Raw genomic sequence first — 20,979 nt, forward strand, 5'->3', positions numbered from 1 at the left:
GCTCTGGAACTCGCCTTTTAAAATGCATGCATGCTTTTTATGGAATCGTGGGCTCTGCTCTAAGACGTGTGGGTATTCGCCCGGTGAGCGGACTCGTGACTCGTGGCTCGGCAGCGCGGCGGCGGCCGGTGCCAGGCTTCGCAGGAAACGCAGCCGAGCCCTTTTCTGTGCAAGAGGAACTCTTTTGTTTGAATTCGGGCGTTGCGAGTCTATTATCGCATGCACATTACAATTTATAGTCTCTTGGCAGCCTCGTGATTGGCTGCAGAGAGCTTTGATGCACCGGATTGATTATTTTACGACCAGGGGTAGGCAAGGCCGAGCTCTCCGATTGGTCGAAAAGCACATTCCAACCCCGCTGATTAGTTCCCATAAAGCATCGCTGCCCGTCTGTGCCTCATCCTTATTGCACCATCAGCAAATAATCCATCCTTTTACACCCTGACAGTATCAGATCCTCTCCGCTGCCCTGGAAGAGAATCAGCTGTTTGCCTGACTCAGTGAATAAACCAGGATAGCGGAGAATAAATACAAAGAGGTGTTCCACATCCGTGCAGGGTTGAACTGCTGTTACACAACTCGACGGAACTGTAACACAAACCTGAACCTTTTTTTTCCGCCGTCACGACTTCCCTCCTGTTTGTGCTGTGACTCATTTGACTGGCCCGGCAGGTCGACAGCTTTAATCCCCCGGGCCGCGGCTCAGGATGTTTTCAGTCAACTGTTTTTCCAGTTGCGACCTGACGTCAGTTTGGAGCGAAAGCAAAACTTCATACATTGGGGGTTACACACACACACACACACACAGACACACACAACGCAGTGACATTTCTACGGCAGTGGCACAGCGATCACACACATTTTGTCGTTCACTTTTACTGTAAAGAGAAACATAGGGCGACCTTTACAGTGTCTACACTCGTAAAAAAAAGATAACGCAGCCGTCTGGGATCTTGTGACTTTCAGTGAAAGGACGTTCAGTACATTGATCCTTGCTCCTGCTCCGTTGGCACTTTCTTTATATATCCCATCATGCCTTTCACCCCACACCTCACGGAAAACACCATCAACTTAATGATGGGATAAGTACTGAAACTCTTCTTGTGCTGAAAAGCAGGTACTTTCTGATTAGACAGGTTAATTAACTACTGACTACTCTTCGAGAAGTGCTTTCTGATCCGTCTCTAGTATCTTTTATTTAAACAAACAGAAACTGAACCGAGACAACATGAAACTCCACTTCCACCACTTTCAGATGCTTCACAGTCCAATAGTCAATCAGATTAATTGAGAAAACAATCATCAGATCAGTGGATAGTGAAAATAGTTGCGGCTGTAAATCAGATTTTACCCGATTAAAAAAAGTTCAATAAAAAAAATGGATTAGTTCAGCGGATGCCAATTTATTTTACATTATTTTCATACTGCTACTGAACATAAAGTTTCATACCAACAATAATAATATGGTAAATATCTATAACAAGCACAAAAAAGCTACAAATTATCTTAAATAGACAAATTAAATTAAATTTAGATAAAATTCCAGCCACTCAAATTTGAGGACTTTTGTTAAATTTGGAGATTATGAAGTTTGGTTTGGACAAAAGAAACCGTTCTAACACAGTTTAAAGTCCAGATAGATAAATATAATTAAATATAAATGACTTGAGTCAGTTTCACCTGTCGTTCAAAAGAAAGCAATGGGGGGGGGGGGGGGGGCTGGAGGAGTTTGTTATGCATACTGTCTGTAGATTGTGTTGAATCATAACAGACGTGGGCTCAACGCTCGGGAAAGAGCTGCCAGGCGCTGCAGAAAGGCCCCGGGGCAGAAGACACATCTCACCTGAAGAGACGGGGACAGGGAGCGTTGTGTTGTGGTAGCATCTGCACACTGAGCCCCGCGACAAACAGTAACACACATGAGCTGAATCCTCCTCATTCAATACACTCAGTTTGCTTTGTGTAGCTATTGTCATCACGCATTTCCTCTCTTTTCTACAAACACACATCTTTTACCTGCTGCATTATCAAACTGAGGGCGGCTGTCACGTCCAGCAGCCGCCCCCCCCCCCCCCCCCCCCCCCCCATCTTACGGCCTCACAATGGGGGACAACTGTCGGATTAACATGCATCCACTTTGAATGACAATGGCTGAATGATTGGTGGTCACACGGGGCGTCATCGCTGGAACGTCCTCCAACAACAGTCACTATAGTTTGTTAATGGAGTGAAAAGTATCGGTGACTGACGTGAGAACAGCTCCGACAGAGATGTTACACTTTCCAGTGTGCACAACTTCCCCCTGACGTCTGGGACGGGTCATAAGATATAACATGTCGAAAAACATTTGATTTAAATTGAAAAGTTGTACAGTTACACAAACATATGTTCTGCACAAACATCAACAGACTTTATGAGCTTTTATGAGTTGTTAAACTTTAGGAGAGTTGGAAAGGTCGGTGGGGTCAACGATGAATACATTGACAGCAGCAAATTCATAAAGTTAAAAAGTTTTTCAAGCACATATTGTTGAATATTCTCAGATTTTAGCTTCTTTGATCTGAGGATTAGTTTGATATTATTAGAAATTATATTTTTTTTACATTTTTGCAGGGGGTTTAACTCTCTGCTCTCCTTCTGTTTGTGTCACTGTGTCGATGTGATATTAGTTTAACTGCTCAGGTAATCGTGTGTGTCTGTGTGTTTGTGTGTCTGTGTGTGTGCGTGTGCTTGTGTTTTGAAGAATTCAGATGACTAATGTGTCTGGTATCAACAACTTAACGAACTATATTAAATGTGATTCCCCAAATGGTGTGGGAGGAGCTACAAGCTGTGTTTGTGTGTGTGTCTTTGTGTGTGAGTGTGTATGTGCGTTTTTAAGAATTTTGATGACTCATGTTACTGGTATCAAAAACTTGACGAACTATATTAAATGTGATTTCCCAAATGGTGCGGGAGGAGTTACAAGCTTTGTGTGTGTGTGTTTGTGTGTGTGTGCTGGAAAGACAAAGCACTTCCCTCTAATGCCTTCAGGTGGAGATTACTGGAGGCTGAACACACACCTTTATGATTGTGTGTGACTGTTGACCTGCAGTACAGAGAGGCTGCAGGATCCCAGACTCACTCTGGCTGTGATGCCTCACTCGGCTCAACACTTCTTCACTCCAGACTCTGATTCCCTGGAAATGGATTCCTCTTGACCCGTTTTTATTTGATTACTCAACACTTTTTAAGATTGTTTTTTAAATCTGAGGTTGCACTGGGTTAGGGGGGGGATTTGGTCTTTGTGGACGATGGTTCGTTTTGGTCGTCTCACGTCCTGGCACAGCTGGGACCTGCTGCATGTGGACATTCCCGAGTCGCCTCCTCCTGACGAGAGGCCGACCGACAGTCAGGTGAGAGGTTCACATCAGGACTGATGCTGCTGCTGCTTCAGTGTATCTACCAATAATACTTTGTATTATATCAACTGCTAAACATGTGTTGGTTCAAGCTGCCAAATGAAACTGTGTGTTTCCAGTTTATTAGGGACACTGAGCTCAAACTAATCTATAAAACAATAGTCCTCAGATAAATCCTCAGAGATCTTTTTGATTCAACTCTAAGGTCAATTTGGAAGCTGCTTTTTCTAGTGTTGTCTTTATGCCACCATGTTTATATCAATATGAGGAAGCTAAATATTAAATCAAGGCTCTAAAAGGATCACAAAGTTGAGTTACACCTCTCTGAGTCACCTTCCAAAAACAAACCAGCATGATAACTTCTCCGAAATGTCTTTGGGGTTGGTCCAGGATATGTGAAGCTGTCATGACTGACAATTGATAAGCAAAACAAGGAGCCGGTTTATCGAGAGAAGAACCAGCAGATGAATTCATAAAGAAATGAATCATCATTTGTTTCCCTGACGGTTGATTTACGTTTAAAACTCTCGGCCTTTCTCAAGAGGTTTGTTTTGAATCAATCTTCTCTGCCCTGCTGGAAACATCCGAGTTGTAGTGTTTGTGTTTCTGTGAGTGTGTGTGTGTGTCTGTGAGTGTGTGTGTGAGGGGGGGGGGGGCACGGAAAAAGGGAGCATTGTTTTGAAAACTCATCTCTCACCTCAGGCCGTGTGTGTGTGCTTGTGTGTGTGCTTGTGTGTGTGCGTGTTGTGGTCATCGTGGTCGTGCTTAGAGGAACTGAAACAGCCTTGAAACCTTGAGCCTCCTGCTGACCGCTGGCCGATTCTTTTAGTTTCTATTTCCTGGTTTTGTACACGTGATATATGTGAAAGTGTGTGTGTGTGTGTGTGTGTGTGTGTGGAAGTGTGTAAATGTGTGTGTGTCCAGGCTTTCAGGAAGGTCAGTGTCGTGCTGTTTTTCCCATCGTTAATCAACCTACCTGATCAAGGGGAGCTGTTATCAGTTGACTCACATAAAGGGCAGTAGCAGTGGGGTCTGCGGGGGGGGGCTGTGCTGCTGCTTATTTTAATACAATCCAACCCATGTAAAAGATTTCCCCCCCGGCCCAAGGTTAACGCCACAAACCGCAGTGATAAGATAAGGGCCTGTGAGCCAACACGGGGCCTGATATCATTAACCCGGCCGCCCCCCCCCTCCGATCCAGACCCCACACGGCAAGTTCCCACATGGCAACAAAGAGGATCCCACTTCCCCCCCGGTCCTGAGTGACAGGTTTACACAGGAGGCACAAGGGGAAACCCTGTAAACACAATTAGTTCTGAAGACCAGACGAGAGCGGCTCGGTGTTGACTGTGAGGGTTCTGTTTGCCCAAGGGTTATTACCTCCAGGAACACAACCGGCTCCGAACCACCAGAAGAAACAACAGTTATTCTCAGTCATCTGTTTTTCTTCTCATTGATTAATCACTTGGAAATATTAGGTAACAGTTAACGGTCTAAAACCAAAAGTTAATAAAGGTATTAAAGTAAATCTAAACCCTTCATCTCCTATCACATGCAGTTTCATATCAGTTTTCAGTTTTGCTTCCACGAGGTTTTCAGACTTTCCCCCGCGGCTCCTGGAGGAGGTGGTGAGCCGGAGCTTATCTCTCGGGCATAAGCCGCCAGTTTGAATGTGCTGAAACAAGCAAGTAAACAAAGGGAATTTCCCCGTCGCTCATTATCGGGGCATTTCTTTTCCTTGTTTGGGCGAACGAGCGCGGCATTGTTCAGAAGTCTCCGGGACAAAACAGAGATGGGAGATAACACAGAGAATAATGGGCCGACTTCAAAATAAGAGTTTACAGTTTACACCCTGTAAGTCTCTCGCTTCTTTTACTGGTTGTTTGCTTGAAATAAGCTGTTAGAAGGATTAAGAAGTTAAACTGGTGTGAGTGGTTTGTTTGTTTCCACTGAGTCTCCACCAGTGTTCAAACCAGGGAGCTCCCTGCGACCTGTCACTCCGACTCCTCCTCCAAATATTCCCATCAGCCTCCTCTTCTCTTTTTTTGGGGCCGTGGCCCCGCCTCCTCTTTCCTGCCCGACACAATGAGCCAGGATCCTCCTGGTTGCTATGACTTCACACCAGTGCCTGTATGAAATGCAAGCAGACTGGGCGCCACAGCGAGAAGGTTCCACCACCGACTGGTTTAGGACAGGACCCAGAGAGCGTCCCGGGTTCAAAGGGAAGCTCAGGCGCAGCAGGCGACCCGGACCCTGTCAGCCGGAACGCAGAGTGCGTGAAGGTCAACGCAGGTCGCTCTTGATCTCTGGACACGTTACCTCTCGGCCTCTGGGAGCGTCTCATCATCACAAGCCCCGGCGGTGAGGGTGGCGTGGATGTGTGTGTTTCACGGTGGCAGTAGAGAGAGAGGGGAGGCGAGGGGCCGAGCGAGAGCAGCAGCTGGCTCCAGGATGGGCTGCGACCCGTGAACCCAGCCGGAGGATTAGGATGGTTTTTGTTACGTTTGACATGCCTCTGGCTTCAATGGTGAGCACTGTGACTGTGGTGGGAACCTTCCCTCGCTGTGTGACTGACTTGCAGCTTCCTGGACCTGTTTTTGTCTCTGAGAAACTAGTTCATGTGATTTTTAAAGACACTCAACATACTTCTTTATATTCCTTTTAAAGCTTGTCTTCATGTTTGTGATCTAATGTGTAGAAGAAGTCTTTATCCGTCCTGTGTTAAATGTCTCTGCTGCTTCCTGGGCGGTCGTCCCTCGGTGTCCTGGCAGCAGCTCAGGGTCCAGACTCCCTGTTTGCTCACTGACACCAGTGTGGTTGAACTTTTGGACCAGATAATTCTCCCTTTGGAGGAAACATCCCCTACATGGGCCCGGGCTCGTTTCTCTTTCACCGAGGCGACACATCACTTCCCTCTGGGGTGTTTGTTTCAAAGCCAGCTTGTGTCTATTTGCAGTTAAGTCTCTCTCTCTCCTCTTTGGTCGTCATTCAAGAAGATAAAAGGAACTAAGAGCTGTTTTAGAACCAGCCGGACCCCCCACTCAGATTCACTTCCCGTTACACAACCCTGCACAGGCCACTTGTGGGGCTTTTACTAAACTTAAGTGTCTCTACATAAGGGTCCGGGGGCGTTTGTCCTAAAATGGGAGCATGCATGTACAATGCAGAACAATTCCCCCCCGAGCTACTCATAATATTTACATTTCATTTTTGTTTAAGCTTTCCGTTACATATACGAGCCAGTCTTCATCAGGAGTGTTCCTCGAGGTTGTTTACATCCAGAGGCCGCGATGCATGTCCTCAAAACGTCTCTTCCACAGTTCTGTCTGCGTGAGACGTGGTGTGTCCTCCCAGTCGCTGTTCAAAAACCAGTGTTCAAAAACCAGTGTTCAAACTCCAGTTTGTTTGATTTACTCACACACAGCTCTGTAAACAGCAGTCACTCCATGGATGGATGTGTAGGCTCCCTCTGATTGGTGGAGGCCTGAGGGGGGGGCAGACTGCAGGACGGGAATCTGTGAATTAATCGTTCCAATATGGACAACGTCGAAATCAACAAAACACTGAATTTGATTTTAAATCTGAAAGTTTAGAGCACTGGTGATTAAGATCCTGTTTCTAACCAGTGTACGTCCAGTCTGAAGCGATATCACGTAAACTGGGCTAACGCTAATCTTGTTTTTCTTCTAGAAGGTGGGTAATGTGATTGAAGACGAATCAGCAAAAGTCAAGGCAAGTCAATTTATTTATACAGCACATTTAAAACAACAAAAAATGAAAACATACACACACACACACACACACACACACACACACACACACACACACACACACACACACACACACACACACACACACACACACACACACACACACACACACACACACACACACACACACACACACACACACACACACACACACACACACACACACACAGACATATACAGGCCGAGATCAAGACAAACTTAGTGAGGAATATGAAAACTATTTTAAATAACTAGCATATTAGCCCCAAAGCTAAAGACACGACTGAAAAGACCCAATGAGGAAGCGTTTGTTACGTCGTTGTTTCCAAACATAAAACAGACCAAAAAGTTGGAAGTGAGTTTTCAAACTAAAATGTTTTCATCTGCGTTTTCCAAACTTCTCAGTTTTAGCGGCTCTTAAACTCCAGAGTAGTGATTTCAAACTAAAGTTGAGATGAGTGATCGGATCTCAAAGGTCCAGAGGTGGCCACATTCTTTAAAATTAAAAAAAAACTTAGTCTGAAGCCTTCAGTGGCCTCAGCTGCTGAAATACGGTAAATATGCGGTGACGTCTGGTGTTTTGATTGCATTGTGTGTCTGTGTGTTTGTGTGTCTGTGTGCGTGGGGGGGGGTGATCAGTGAAAGAATCTCGTTGGAATGGTCGCTCAGTTTCAGTAACGGTGTCAGTGTCCTGGAATGTGAGTTCCTCGTCGCTGTGTTTGAAGGGCAGAGGTGGTGTTGGTGTGTGTGTGTGTGTGTGGGGGGGGGGGGCTGCTGACCCTCCACCAGCTCCTCACCAGCAGATTCCTCACCAGTGACACTAACGGCAAAAACAACTGCTTCCTCAGATACCGAGGTGGCTCCTGTTTGTTTGCTTTGCCGCTGCTCGTAAAGTGGCCAGAGATTGCCTGAGTGAGGGTGCACAGCAGGGCCTGCTGACAGGGTAACAATGGGAGGGGGGGGGGGGGGGGGGGGTGCGATGGCCAGACTCGGGCCGTCTGTTCTCCTGGAACAAGCTCCCGCCTGCTCCTCGTGATGTCATGAGCGTTCAGAGCGAGGAAGTGGCCGTCCTTCCCTCTCCTGTTTGTGTCTGACCATCAGGTCGGCTTTAAAACGCTCCCGCTGATGTCATCCTCCGAAAAAGAATTCCCCCCTCTCCAATTTCCTGTTTGTGCCGTCCTTGTGTCTTTCCCCCTCTCCGTCATTGTCTCTTTCCATCCGTCCGACTGGAAACTTTTCTGTTTCCCAGTGCGGCGGTTAAATCACTCGTTGCCCCTCGACGTCTGTCTTCTTTCATTTTCAGATTTGTGTCCTTTCATAGTTTTCTCTTACACTACGGTTTGTCTCTCTCTGTCCTTTCCAGGGTCAGGCGCGAAAGAGGAAGAACATGACGGAGTTCCTCGGAGAGAAGGACATTCCCACCCCGGAGGCCCTGGGGCAGATCGGTGGCTCCCTGCCCAGTGGCGGGCCCGGGCCGGACAGCTGGAAGAACCGTGCTGCCAGTCGCTTCAGTGGCTTCTTCAGCTCCAGCGCCGGAGGAGGGCCCTTCGGAAAGGTAACGCTGAGCCGGCATCACGTGGAAAACATGTCCACTTTCTCTAGGCTTTCTATAAACCCACCAACGACTTGGCCAGACGGGTCTCAGATTAAAAAACCATTTGAAAACAAACAGAACGGTAGCGAGCAGCAGAGGGAGGAGGTCAGAAGGTTGTGAATCTCCCCCGGGTCCCGGTGAGGTCACTTCCCTACAGAGTCTCCGGACTCGCTGGCTCACATACTTTCCTCCCAGCAGCAGCTCTGGGAATGACGAGCTGGAAGGAAAGCTTCATGCGCTCGCTCCCAGTTCCATCCATCATTCTGCTTGATTCAAAAAACACACCACTCGCTCTCTTACTGGTGTTAGTGGGAGAGATGGTCGCCTTCGTGAAGAGCTGGATTCGGATTGATCTCATGAATATCCCCCCCAACTGTCAAACCTTTCCTTTTACTTCTCAATCAGACCTTGTTCAACAATAATGATCCACTCTCATTGTGCTGGGTCCCACCCACACATATGCCCCCCGCCCCCCCGCCCACTGAGGTCACATCCTGCACAGGAGCAGATGTCAGACGGACACAGTATCTGTCAGTCACCTGTCAGTTCAGGGCTCATCTCCATTCACCCTGGATGTTCCCTTTCACCCCCGCGGGGCCAGAGATCTTCCTCTGGGACCTGGACCTCTGCCCCCCCCCCCCCCCCCCCCATCTCAGGGTTAAACGACCGCCGGTTCCCTCCTGTCACAGAGAAACGTTCAAAACAACCGTTTGTCTCCTGAACCGTCCAGTTTGAAACTGTCCATCACGTTCATTTGGACAGAGGAGATTGGTGGTAAATACCAGTGGTGGGATTTGAAAAGCAAATTATTCATGTATCTTTATTCTAGTACATTTAATTTCATGTACTTTTCATTTTGAGGCCACAACACATACTGTAACAGCAAATATCTGTACTTTCCACTACTTTACAAGATCACATTGTGTTTTTTTTTATAAATATATAGTTTTAAAAAGTATTCAATGAAGATATCTGGATATCTGATCCAGTCCGAGTGGAGAGGGAACAAGGAATTAGGGAATAGGCATCACTCTCTCTTATTTAATTTTTAAACTATATTTAAAAGCAGGCTCTTAATTACTTCTAAAAGAGAAAGTTAATGTGGTACTTTTACTTCTACATGAGTACACCTTGGTCCATTTATTTGTACTTTTACTTAAGTAAAATCCAACACTGGTAAATACCAGGTTTATTATTTGTTTGCCACATTTATATTCAACAGATATAGATTTTCATATGAACCCCCCCCCCCTTGTCCAAATCCAGGCCAACATGAGTTCTTTGTTGGTCCCTGTCCCATCCTTACACCACCATGGAAATCTGTTGTGTAGTTTTTGTGTAATGATGTCGACTGACAGACGCACTAACCAGCAGAAAGTGGTGAATACTTCACCTCCCTGTCTGAGGTAATGAATGTATATTAAACCTCAGTGCTGTACCCCCCCCCCCCCACACCACCCCCCCATCAGCCTTCTATTGTTGAAGCGCTCTCAATACACAGAGCTCATTTTCATAACTACGTAAGAGCTGCCGGCTGGAACAAAGGCCTGAATAGCAGCCGCTGCCGGGTGTGTGTGTGTGGGGGGGGGTTAAGGCGCCAGTAGCGGCACGGTTCATATGCTAATCCACGTCTTCACTTACAGTCTGAACACAACAACACACAGCAGAGACACAAACGGACACTTTGCCGTCACGCTGTTCAACCGCGCTCCGACCAATCAGGCGCCCCCGTGTGTAACCGCTGTGTTCCCATCTCTTAGGACGGGGATCGACTGGAGCAGCTCCAGAGCAAACTCCACACCTACTGGCAGCTCGGCCTGCCCAAGGTGCCGCGGCAGCTCTCCTTCCACCAGGACTCGTGGGAGGAGGAGGAGGAGGAGGAGACCAACCTGGTGCTGGAGGACAGCTGGCAGTCACTGCTGGACGACCCCAAGGTTCGACACACACAGACACACAAAAACACACTAACACACTAATAAAGATAATGTATCTAGAAGAAACATTAAGTCCAACAATTTAGGACAAAGAGCGATGAGAGACAAATAAAAAAATTAAAGATTGTTATAACTTAAGGAAAGGATTTCATACGGTTTCATACAATTATCATGAGGGAGGTCAAATCTTGTGATGCGTTCACTGACAACTTAAAAAAAACGTGTATAGACACAAAGTTTGTGTTGTTTGCTTCACTCGCTCCAGTTGAAATATTCAAGCTTGAGCAAAAAAATGTATGTGATGTCACGTCACGGCTTTATTATTATAGTCTTATATTATATTATAATATATTATATACTCATGTGTTATGAGTAAATTGCACTTCAGTGTTGAGCTCATTCAGTCGGATGCTTTTCTCTAAAGCAAATGAGGAAATGATGCAACTTGAACCAACTTTAATGAAAATAGAAAAGTAAAAGGAAGAAGGAAGTTTTATCTCAGTAGAAACACTCCGGTGGATTCCTCTGCTCGGTCAGATCACTACTACAAAGTTAGAGTTCACTGTTGTGTCTTATTACCAACACACATATTCATTTCTCCCGCTCCCCAGCTTCTGACTCTTACTTCCTTATCATAACTCTCGGGCCACACTTCCTTCTTCCCCCGATGCCGGTTTTCCCAGAAGGAACACTACAAATCATGTTATAATTGTGTTCCTGTCACGGTTACACACTGTAGTTCACACCCGGCTGCTTGTTAACGTGCACGTGGCGGGTCTGCTGCTCGGCTGCTGCACCAGCTCCTCACACGTTCACCTCACACCTGGTCGGTTACACAAGACGTGCACGGACGCCAGCGCTCACACTCCCCCCCCCCCCCCGGGCGTTGTTGCAATCAGATGATGATGTGGATTACTGGAATATATCAGAACGCTGCCAGAAAGTTATGGAAGTTTTTGTGTATCTGAGTACAAGTCTAACTAAAATAGCAAAAGCCTAAATGATTGTTACATATCAAAATATGATTCCTGCAACATGAAGCTTCCCCTGATAACAAGCTCTCATCTTAAAGGTCCTCTAGTGCAGCTGGATCCAGTTTCCTCTTAACAGGAACAAGTTGAATGTGAATGAATAATGAAAGTACTGTAATAAGTATTGTACTGTTGTATTAATACTGTATTTGTTGTGTGTGTGCAGACGTTGACAAGGAGACAGTTCCACCAGCAGGAGGCGATATGGGAGCTGCTGCACACGGAGGCTACCTACATAAAGAAACTCCGAGTCATCACTGATGTGAGTGTGAAGGCTGCAGACTGCTGACACACACACATCACACACACAAACACACACACACACACACACATAAAGATCACGATGCACTGATACTGGAAGCAATGTGACTGTTGTATAAGTGACTTCTGCACCGAGACAGACACACAATGAACCTGTTGTGGGGAAAACAGAACTTTGAATCTTTACGACCGCTCAGTAAACTGTTCTCTGAGGAGGAAGTTGAACTCGCGGCCGCTCGGTGTCACCCACTCTAACACATGTTTACCGCGTGCCCCCCCCCCCCCCCCAGCTGTTCCTGTGCGGGCTGGTGAACCTGCAGGAGAGCGGCCTGCTGACGGAGGTGGAACCCGCCAAGGTGTTCAGCAACATCCAGGAGCTCGTCCTCCTGCACACGTCCCTGTGGAGCCAGGTCATGCTGCCGGTCCTGGACAAGGCCAGGAAGGCTCGGGCCCTGCTCGACCCCACCGAGCTCCACCACGGCTTCAGGACGGTCAGTGGATGTTGCACCGCAAACTCATAACTTCAACTTTCAGGTGTCGCACTAGAGCGTCAACGAGAGGATGAGGGGGAAGAGGAAAACAGAAATGTGGTCAATAGTTTATTCTCTCAGGAAAACATTAAATATCGTAGCCACCACAAAATGTCAGGTATGATACAGTGGAGTCTGAAAATGTCCATTTTGTAAATAAACCTAATTTAATGTTAATGTTTTTAAATTACATGAGATCACACAAGACAAAATTAATAATAAAAATTAATAAAAAGCTTCCTGCAAATCAATAAGTCTACCTAAATTGTAATCATTTGAGTTTTTGTGTGGCACTTTCTAACTATCTTTTGAGAAGTGCCATATATATACATATATTTATATATAACATAATCATTATTATAAAAAATAAAAGGTTATAAATGAAATGATCCGTTTAGAGAATAAGAAGCAAATTCATTTTATGATTTTTTTATCAACTGATGAGGTTCAGTACAAAACAAAAATGTTCTTATTTATGACAATTTAATAATTAAAGCAACTCATTTATAAATACATTCATCTATACTTTGTTATTAAAATACCACAGACAAAAAACACAAGTTATTGCCTGGATATGAGAATATAACGTATATAACTTAATAGTATCACAGAAGTGAGCATGTTTCCTTCATGTTGATGCGGTCACGTCTCTGATGCTTGTGTGTCTGTGTGTAGTTTGGCTCCAGGTTCCAGCCGTACATCCGGTACTGCATGGAGGAGGAGGTCTGCATGGAGTACATGCGCACACTGCACCGGGACAACGAGCTCTTCCGGACCTACGTCACGGTCAGTTCTCCTCTCTCTCTCTCTCTCTCTCTCTCTCTCACCCTGACTCCATCAGCGTGTGCTCGCTGCCTCCTTGTTGCTTTTCTTTACTCCTCTATGATTTCTGACTCATTAAACGTTTGATATCCTGTCTTTGTTTGGCTCAGTGGGCAGAGACACACAAGCAGTGCAACCGTCTGAAGCTCGCCGACATGCTGGCAAAGCCTCACCAGAGACTCACCAAATACCCCCTGCTGCTGAAGAGAGTTCTGAAGAAGACGGACGAGCCGTCGGCCCGGGACATCGTCAACAACATGGTGAGAACAGATGAATGTGCTGCTGTTCTCACGTGTCATCAGTCGCCTGTGGTTTGTGTGTAATTGTGATTCCCGTCCTCAAGGTGGCGACGGTGGAGGGCTTCATCAACAGCGTGGACTCACAGATGCGTCAGCGTCAGGAGCGACAGAAGCTCGCCACCACCTCGGCCCGCATCGACTCCTACGAGGCTGTAGAGGGCAGCAGTGAGGAGGTGGAGAAGGTGAGAAAGGAATCCTGGGACCTGGGTTCCGTGTGTGAACTCTCCACAGCTCTCCTTACCCCCCCCCGACTCTGACTGACCACATGCTTTTGTCCTTGCCCGTCTCAGATCCTCAAGGAGTACAGCCACTTCGACCTCATGGCGCCCATGAGGGGCGTCTCGCCGGAGGAGACCCGGCAGCTGCACCTGGAGGGGGCTCTGAGGATGAAAGAGGGCAAAGACAGTCGGGTAAGATGGATTCACGTGAGCGCTCTCATCTCACAGCTCTCCCCCTGGTCCCTCAGGTTTAGTGTGTAGCACGACGTGTGTTACTGTCGTAGCTGAGTTGAGTTTTATTTCCCCACGCAGATGGACGTCTACTGTTTCCTGTTCACCGACCTGCTGCTGATCACCAAGCCAGTAAAGAGGCTGGAGAAGGTGAAGGTCATCCGCCAGCCGCTGTTCATGCACAACGTCGTGTGCAAGGAGCTGAAAGACCCCGGTGAGTTTCCATCAGGAGCAGGGACACGGCCAATGGACATTATATATCTGATGTTTGAGCCATTTAGTAGATTAATCAAAACTTCACTGATTTAAAAGTGTCAGGGCTTCAATTTGTGTCTTTTTAAATTTGTATGTGAAACAGAAAAATAGGAAATCTTAAAAATTCAACCAACCTTTAGGATTCAACTTGATTAATCAGCTTCTGACGATTAAATTATCCATTATTTTTTATTTACATGTTAGTAAGTTAAACTAGTTAAACTTATATAATGTATAAATCAGAAGTGAACCCATGACCTGATGCTGATGTCTGTGTTGTGTCTCTTCAGGCTCGTTTATCCTCATCTACCTCAACGAGTTCAAGAGTGCAGTGGCGGCCTACACTTTCCAAGCCAACAGCGCCACCCAGGGGCGAAGCTGGATCGATCTAATCTGCAATGTGCAGGTCAGAACATCAGTTTATCTCTGATTAGATGTTTAACACGTGCACCTGGGGAAATGTAGTCTTTCCAATCTCGTATATTATTTTTGTATTTACAATAAAAATATTTGTTCTGCAGAACCAGCTCCAGAGGCTCCGCACTGAGGAGGTCCTCCGACAGCAGAAGAGTCCGAAGACGTGCTCGGGTGAAGAGGAGGAGGAGGAGGAAGAGGAGAGCAGCAACTCCACCACCAGTTCCCCGTGCTTGAGGCACAAAGAGCAGCAGAACTCCAGGTAATCCGTCTGAAAAGAAGAATGTTAGAGGCTCACATATCTGGAGAACCCTTCGTCTTATCAGCTTTACCCTCTACGCATCAGTGTTGTGTAGTTTAATTTGGTGCAACACAATCAATGTGAATAAACTGTGACTCCTGTTGCTCCATTTGTTCTTTACTTTCTTGATAAGGTTAAGATTTGATAGTTTTGATCGTTCGCCATCAAATTCACTAACCACACGTCTCCTTTCAGCCAATCAGACGGCTCCACTGAGACCCTGTCGGTGATGGACATCGATGAACCCGGTGAAAACCAAGAGTCTTCTGCTCCCAACATGAACCTCGAGGCCACTAAGACGGACTCGGACTCCGATGTGGCCCCTCAGTCCGAAGGCTCTGAGGTCCAGAGGTCTGAGTCCACCAGCTCCCACAGCGTCCACTCCAGTATTTACTCTGAGCACGACCAGGAGGCGAGGGCGGACGGCGAGGAGCTGGACCCCCAGCTCCGCTCGCTCTCCATGGACAGCGCCTACGGCACCCTCTCCCCCGAGTCCCTCCTGAGAGAGCTTCAGCCACAGCCCAGTGAAGGAGAGGAGACCGAGGAGGAGGAGGAGGAAGGACAGGAGGCGGAGCGGGAAGGAGGAGACGTGGATGAGCTAGAAGAAGAGCGTCAAAGGGAGGAGGAAGAGGAGGAAGAGGAGGAGGAGGATGCTACCTCACTGGGATCCCAGCTGTCAGTCATCCAGTGCTCCAAGCCTCGCCGGCGGCCTCATGTCCAGACGCGACTGCATTGTCTCCAGAGGCTGTCCACTCTGACCCTGTCCCGCTCCGAGGACAACCTCCTGCAGCGCCTCTACGGAACCCCCCCCCTGTCCCACAAACACTCGCTCAGCCCCCGGGAGGAGGACCCGTCCCACTGTGGGGACACGCACACGCCGTCGCTGGTGCACAGCAAGAGCCTGACGGAGCTGGGCCAGAACTGCATGGAGCTGCTGCCCGGTGACCTGGACCAGTCTGAGGACTCCACCAGCACCAGCGTGCCGTCCGACCAAGTGTGCGCCAGCCTGAGGAGGGCGGAGGCCCGGCACGGCCGCAGGGCGCCCGCCGGACAACGTGAGGGTAACGAGTCCCAGAGCAACAGCTCGGATGGGGAGACGTCTCCTTCTGCCGGCGTGGAGAGGAAAAAGGAGTCGGCGGCCGACGGTGATTCAGGGGAAACGTCGCCCAAGAAGAGGAAATCTCCGGCTCAGCAGCACAAGAAGCTGACGCTGGCTCAGCTGTACAGGATACGCACCACTCTCGTCCTCAACTCCACACTCACTGCATCGTAAGTCTGAAACACTCTCATTCAGAAGAGCTGGTTCATATGTTCAGGATACACTAATGGGACTTTTTAAGAGTTAGATTAAAAGATTAGTTTATAACTCTGATTCTCAAAGTCCGGATAAATGTCCAAAACATTTGGGATCAGGACTTTCTCTGGAGTTTGCTTTTCACATGATTTATGCTTCAGGAAATTATTATTATTGTTTACGTTACATTAACACCAGCTTCAGCTCTTATCACTTAACACCTTTGTGTGCATCTTCAGGAGAAACTCCAGAGAATGTCCGGACATAATCTGGAATTCAGTGCATGTGTGAAAGCCTCTAAAACAGTAGAGAAGAGGTTAGCCTAGCTTAGCACAAAGACTGGTAACAGGGGGAAACGTTACCCTGATGTGTTCAAATTAACCAAATTCATTCTACCAGCGCCTCACAAGCTCAATTATGAACATGTCATATCTCATTTATATAACTCAATAATTTAAGTTATTTAATTAATCTATGCTAAAGTTTGTTATCTAGTAATAACGTGGTCTTTCTCTTTGTTCCTGCAGGGAGGTATAACCACTCTTCCAAACAGCTGATCAGTGGCTCGTGGACGTTACAAGAAACAACATGGACTGAATTTCTTGAGACACAGATGCACTCTCTCTCCTGCTGCCCTCTCCCTTCCTGTTGCTTTTTCTTTATTTTTTTTTGGGGGGGGACACTGACTCAAATCATTTTTACATTTGAACAATAACAATCCTTTTTTCTTTTTTCACCCTTTGCTGTTGCATTGGTTTCCCCCTGACATTTCTGGAAGGGAAAGGAGAGGCAGAGAGACAATTAACTGCTTGCACTTTGCAACGGAAGTAGCATCACCGGGGGCTGGGACCTTGAGGTGGACTGGGGGGGGGGGGGGGGGGGGGAGAGAGTGGAGAGGAGTGTGTGCAGGGGTTTGGACGTGCTGCCCCCTGGTGGAAGTGCTCGGACTATATCCTGCAGCTTCTCTGTCGAAGAGAGGGAGAATGAAAACTCTCCACACATGGTTAAGAAAGAAAGAAAGAAACAACCACAGCACCTACGAGGACGTCCTCCCAATACTTGTACTACTCCTGGTTTGAAAAAAAAGACAAATTGCACAGTTATCGTTGTTTAGTAGAAGAATCACTAAGGAGTGAAACTACACTTACAGTCACACAGTGAATTAGAACTTATTGTTTGCTGTTTGTGTCTGCATGTGTGTGAATGTGTGTGTTTGTGTGTGTGAGTGAGTGAGTGAGTGAATGTGTGCGTTCGAATGACACATGGTCCTTGATTTCCTGACTGAACCAAAAACCGAATTCCCGTCTCCTGCAAAGCAAGAACGCACCCAAAGGTGGAGGTGAAAGACCCCCGGGTGGAGACAAGATTCCCGACAACAAACACACCCAAGTGGTCCAATCACGACTCGGCTACATTACCACAGAGACTGACCCTTATTTTTTATTTAACTGTTAATCTTTTGGTTGAACTAATGCCCTTCGGTATGTTGAACTAATGACAGGATGAGTGGATTGTTCCTAAAAAAAGCAATGACTGAATATGTTCACTCACCCTTTAGGCCTAAACGTGCAACACAAACACAAAGACACACACACACATACACCCACACAAACACACAAATAGATTCGTTAAGTGCACACGAGAGAACTTGGTCATAGGAAGAACATTTAAAAAATAAAAAAAAAAGAAGTCTACACTTGAATCCCCTGAGTAACGCCTGTGTTTGAGCACCTTTCTCTGAGACATTTCATTTCCTGTGTTTCTTTACTTTAATAGTAACTTTGATAGGAGATTGAAAAGGTTTGCGTTGGATGCGAGTGAATCTGCAGAGCTGGTTTTAGTAGGAACGGCTTTTTCCAGTTTAAAAAACAAATAAATAAAAAATCTTAACTTTCACACTGAGCTTTTTCACATCAGTGATTTATAACCTTGTTTCCAAACTTTGCCCAAAACCAAATAGGTTCAACTGTTTACTTTTAGTTCTTGTTTATGTGTAATATTTATTATGCCTGCTATGTTTTATATATATATAAGATTATTGTTTATATTGTTTTGCTTCCATGTTTATTTTGTCGTTGATGTAGTCTTAATCTTTTTTTTTCTCTCGCCAGGCATGAATGTGCTATGAACCAAAATCATTTGTTTCCTCTTTCAGGAATGACTTTAAAGTGTCTTACAGAATAAAAAATCCCTAAATTCACAATCCCCTGTTTTAATGGTTTAATCCATTGTAATGGAGAGATTTGAGGAGAGAGGCAGAATTAAAAAAGACGTGAACTTGTCCCACTCGCTCTCGTCCCTCGTGCTTTTTGACGCAGACAGACAGCCGGTGGCGGACGGAGGTTTACGGAGGTGGAGAAGAATTACAGAGCGGTCGTGACTTCCTGTGTCTGCAGCAGTAATGACGTCATCTCGTTTTTAATGTCACGACGTTGAGATGAACCTGTTGCTTTGGGGTCATGTTCGATTTTATGTTTATTACTAAACCCTGAACTGAAGAGAAGCTGGGGGGGTGGAGAAGTATTGATACAGAAGAGAAATTACTTCAACTAAGCTATAAAAGTACACGTTCAGGTTGACTTTAGTACTATTTAAAAAGGTGTAACAGAAACAGAGGTATTTACGTAAATTAGAATGTTTCATATTTCTAAACACACATATCCTTGATAAGTCTGTGAAAAAACTCACATTGACAATTTTTATTACAATTTAGTGATTTCTATTGTTATCTTCTGATCTATAAACGTGTTAAACTGTTCATTTTTTTTACTTTGGCTCTTCACGAGTAATGGTTTTTGAAATACGCCCAGAAATTTGTAATAAAACATTTGCTAATGGACATAAAATAAAGTAGTTATAAAAGTATACTTAGCTGCAGCTGTAAATGCATGTGACATTAAAAGGTTTGAGTTTGTACAAACGGTTCTCTCGCATCAGGGGCGGGGTCAAGGGCGGGGCCGGGGGGGCACTGGCCCCAGCTGAACTCCGATTGACCTCTGAAAGTCTTACTCATTTAAATAAAAATGAGAATTTGTTCACAAAGAACAATTTTCACAAATATATTCAATGAGATGCAGTGTTTTGGCTCAAAGTTAAACAGCTAATAGTAATTAGCATTGAGTAAGTCAACTGATACAAGTACATTTAGAGTGTTTTTATGTATTCCAAAAGGAATAACTCACAAATACATTAATAACTAGAACTACAAGTTAGTGTGTTATAAAGGTTTATATTATAAATGTTACACAGGAAGTAAACAGGCTTCATCTGCTCAGTCCAGTTTCTGGGAACTCAGTCAGATCACATATCGAGTACAGCTGTCTGTCTGTCTGCTTCTCAGAAGGTTCATGTGAGTCTTAACAACACAAACACACACACACACACAAACACACACACACACACACACAAACACACACACACACACTCGCTGGACGTCCGAGCAGAGCGGGACCTGATGGCCCAGAGTCACATCGTGGCCAAGGTGTATTTACAGGTGATTATATCAGCTAATCGGTGGATTACAGCATGTTGAGTCCACACAAGCCGTAAGCTGCCGGGGAAAGACAGTGCGGTCCTGTGGGATTTTCTGTTTAATCTGGTCCCACAATGCAGCGGGGCCCCTCCCGCTCTCACATCTGGCCCGCTCGGGATTTACTGTTGTAATCCTCGATTTTAAAACTATTTTATGGTGCTTTACCGCTGATACGTTGGACTTTAATTACTAAAATGCAGCTTTCTATTTTAGCAATGAAGTAATTACACGTCGCTGCTCTATTAGCCTGTGCTTAGTAAGTAATGAGGTTGTGCCACGGTGGCTGTAGGTCGCCGGCCTCCTGCAGATTATTCAACACACAGAAAGATATAATAACACAAAGAGGCTGGAACCTGGAACCTTTCTACTGCAGGAACAGGTTCTGAATCCTTGTTTTTACATTTCCTGAGAGAAGCGTGACTCGTGTGCAGAACGTTTCCCCCTGTGCACGTTGCATCTGTTTGATCACACGTCGTGTCCCTCCCAGCAGGAGGTCTGGTGAAGCTGCACCGCTGCACGCAGCTGGGGCAGCGGAGGGGTTAACACCACTCGCTGTGGCAGATGTCAAAAACCATGCTGTAAAAAATGTCCGATTAACACAAAGGGGCACTTTGGCAAATCCTGATTATGGGAGCACTTTCGTTTATTAAACGCTGCCAATCCCCTGTACTCTTTCTGAGCGGGGATTAAAACCAGGTAGACACCATTGTCTGTCCAAACAATCCCTCTGTAAGCTCTGGCTGTTTCCTGGTGCCCTCGCCAGACCTGGACGGCTGGCTGGCCGGCCCGGCTGGCTGGTTGCCTGCCTGTAATCCCAGTAGGGGCTTACAGTATGGGTCACTACTACCGCTACACATTCCCATTCATCAACATCATCCCCTTTAGACGGACTAGGTGATTGGATTTAGGACATGTTTTAAAGGGGCAGAAGAACCAGGGAACAGCGAACTAAAGCGTGTTTACAAGCGCTGTGCTGTGAAAAGGCCCAGTGGACGAGTGGCGGCCATATGGGATGGATAACCCCGGTGAACATCTGCCCTCGATCAGCACCACGCAGCGCCATCAGGCTGTGGAGGCTGTGACCTTCACATGCTGCACTGGAACATCTGGTTC

The 20,979-nt window shown here is 46.3% G+C and overlaps 1 protein-coding gene across 9 annotated transcripts in view; it reads left to right on the plus strand.

The window, feature by feature from the left end:
- Positions 1–17,205, plus strand: part of plekhg5b (pleckstrin homology domain containing, family G (with RhoGef domain) member 5b) — a 60,580-nt gene extending 43,375 nt beyond the window's left edge. For 5 of the 9 annotated variants that reach the window (XM_062391843.1, XM_062391841.1, XM_062391845.1 and 2 more), the window contains 14 exons: positions 7,092–7,133; positions 8,514–8,705; positions 10,505–10,678; positions 11,876–11,971; positions 12,261–12,461; positions 13,176–13,286; positions 13,433–13,582; positions 13,666–13,803; positions 13,912–14,031; positions 14,152–14,284; positions 14,616–14,731; positions 14,847–15,001; positions 15,236–16,309; positions 16,862–17,205. In XM_062391843.1, coding sequence (XP_062247827.1) covers positions 7,092–7,133; positions 8,514–8,705; positions 10,505–10,678; positions 11,876–11,971; positions 12,261–12,461; positions 13,176–13,286; positions 13,433–13,582; positions 13,666–13,803; positions 13,912–14,031; positions 14,152–14,284; positions 14,616–14,731; positions 14,847–15,001; positions 15,236–16,309; positions 16,862–16,871 — 2,712 coding nt within the window. In that variant the 3' untranslated portion in view covers positions 16,872–17,205. The remainder of the gene's footprint in view (positions 1–7,091; positions 7,134–8,513; positions 8,706–10,504; positions 10,679–11,875; positions 11,972–12,260; positions 12,462–13,175; positions 13,287–13,432; positions 13,583–13,665; positions 13,804–13,911; positions 14,032–14,151; positions 14,285–14,615; positions 14,732–14,846; positions 15,002–15,235; positions 16,310–16,861) is intronic. The other 4 variants (XM_062391844.1, XM_062391842.1, XM_062391840.1 and 1 more) reach the window with 2 other exon arrangements.
- The last annotated feature ends 3,774 nt before the right edge of the window (positions 17,206–20,979 follow it).

The sequence above is a fragment of the Platichthys flesus genome, chromosome 7, assembly GCF_949316205.1.
Source record: "Platichthys flesus chromosome 7, fPlaFle2.1, whole genome shotgun sequence".
Taxonomy (NCBI): Eukaryota; Metazoa; Chordata; class Actinopteri; order Pleuronectiformes; family Pleuronectidae; genus Platichthys; species Platichthys flesus.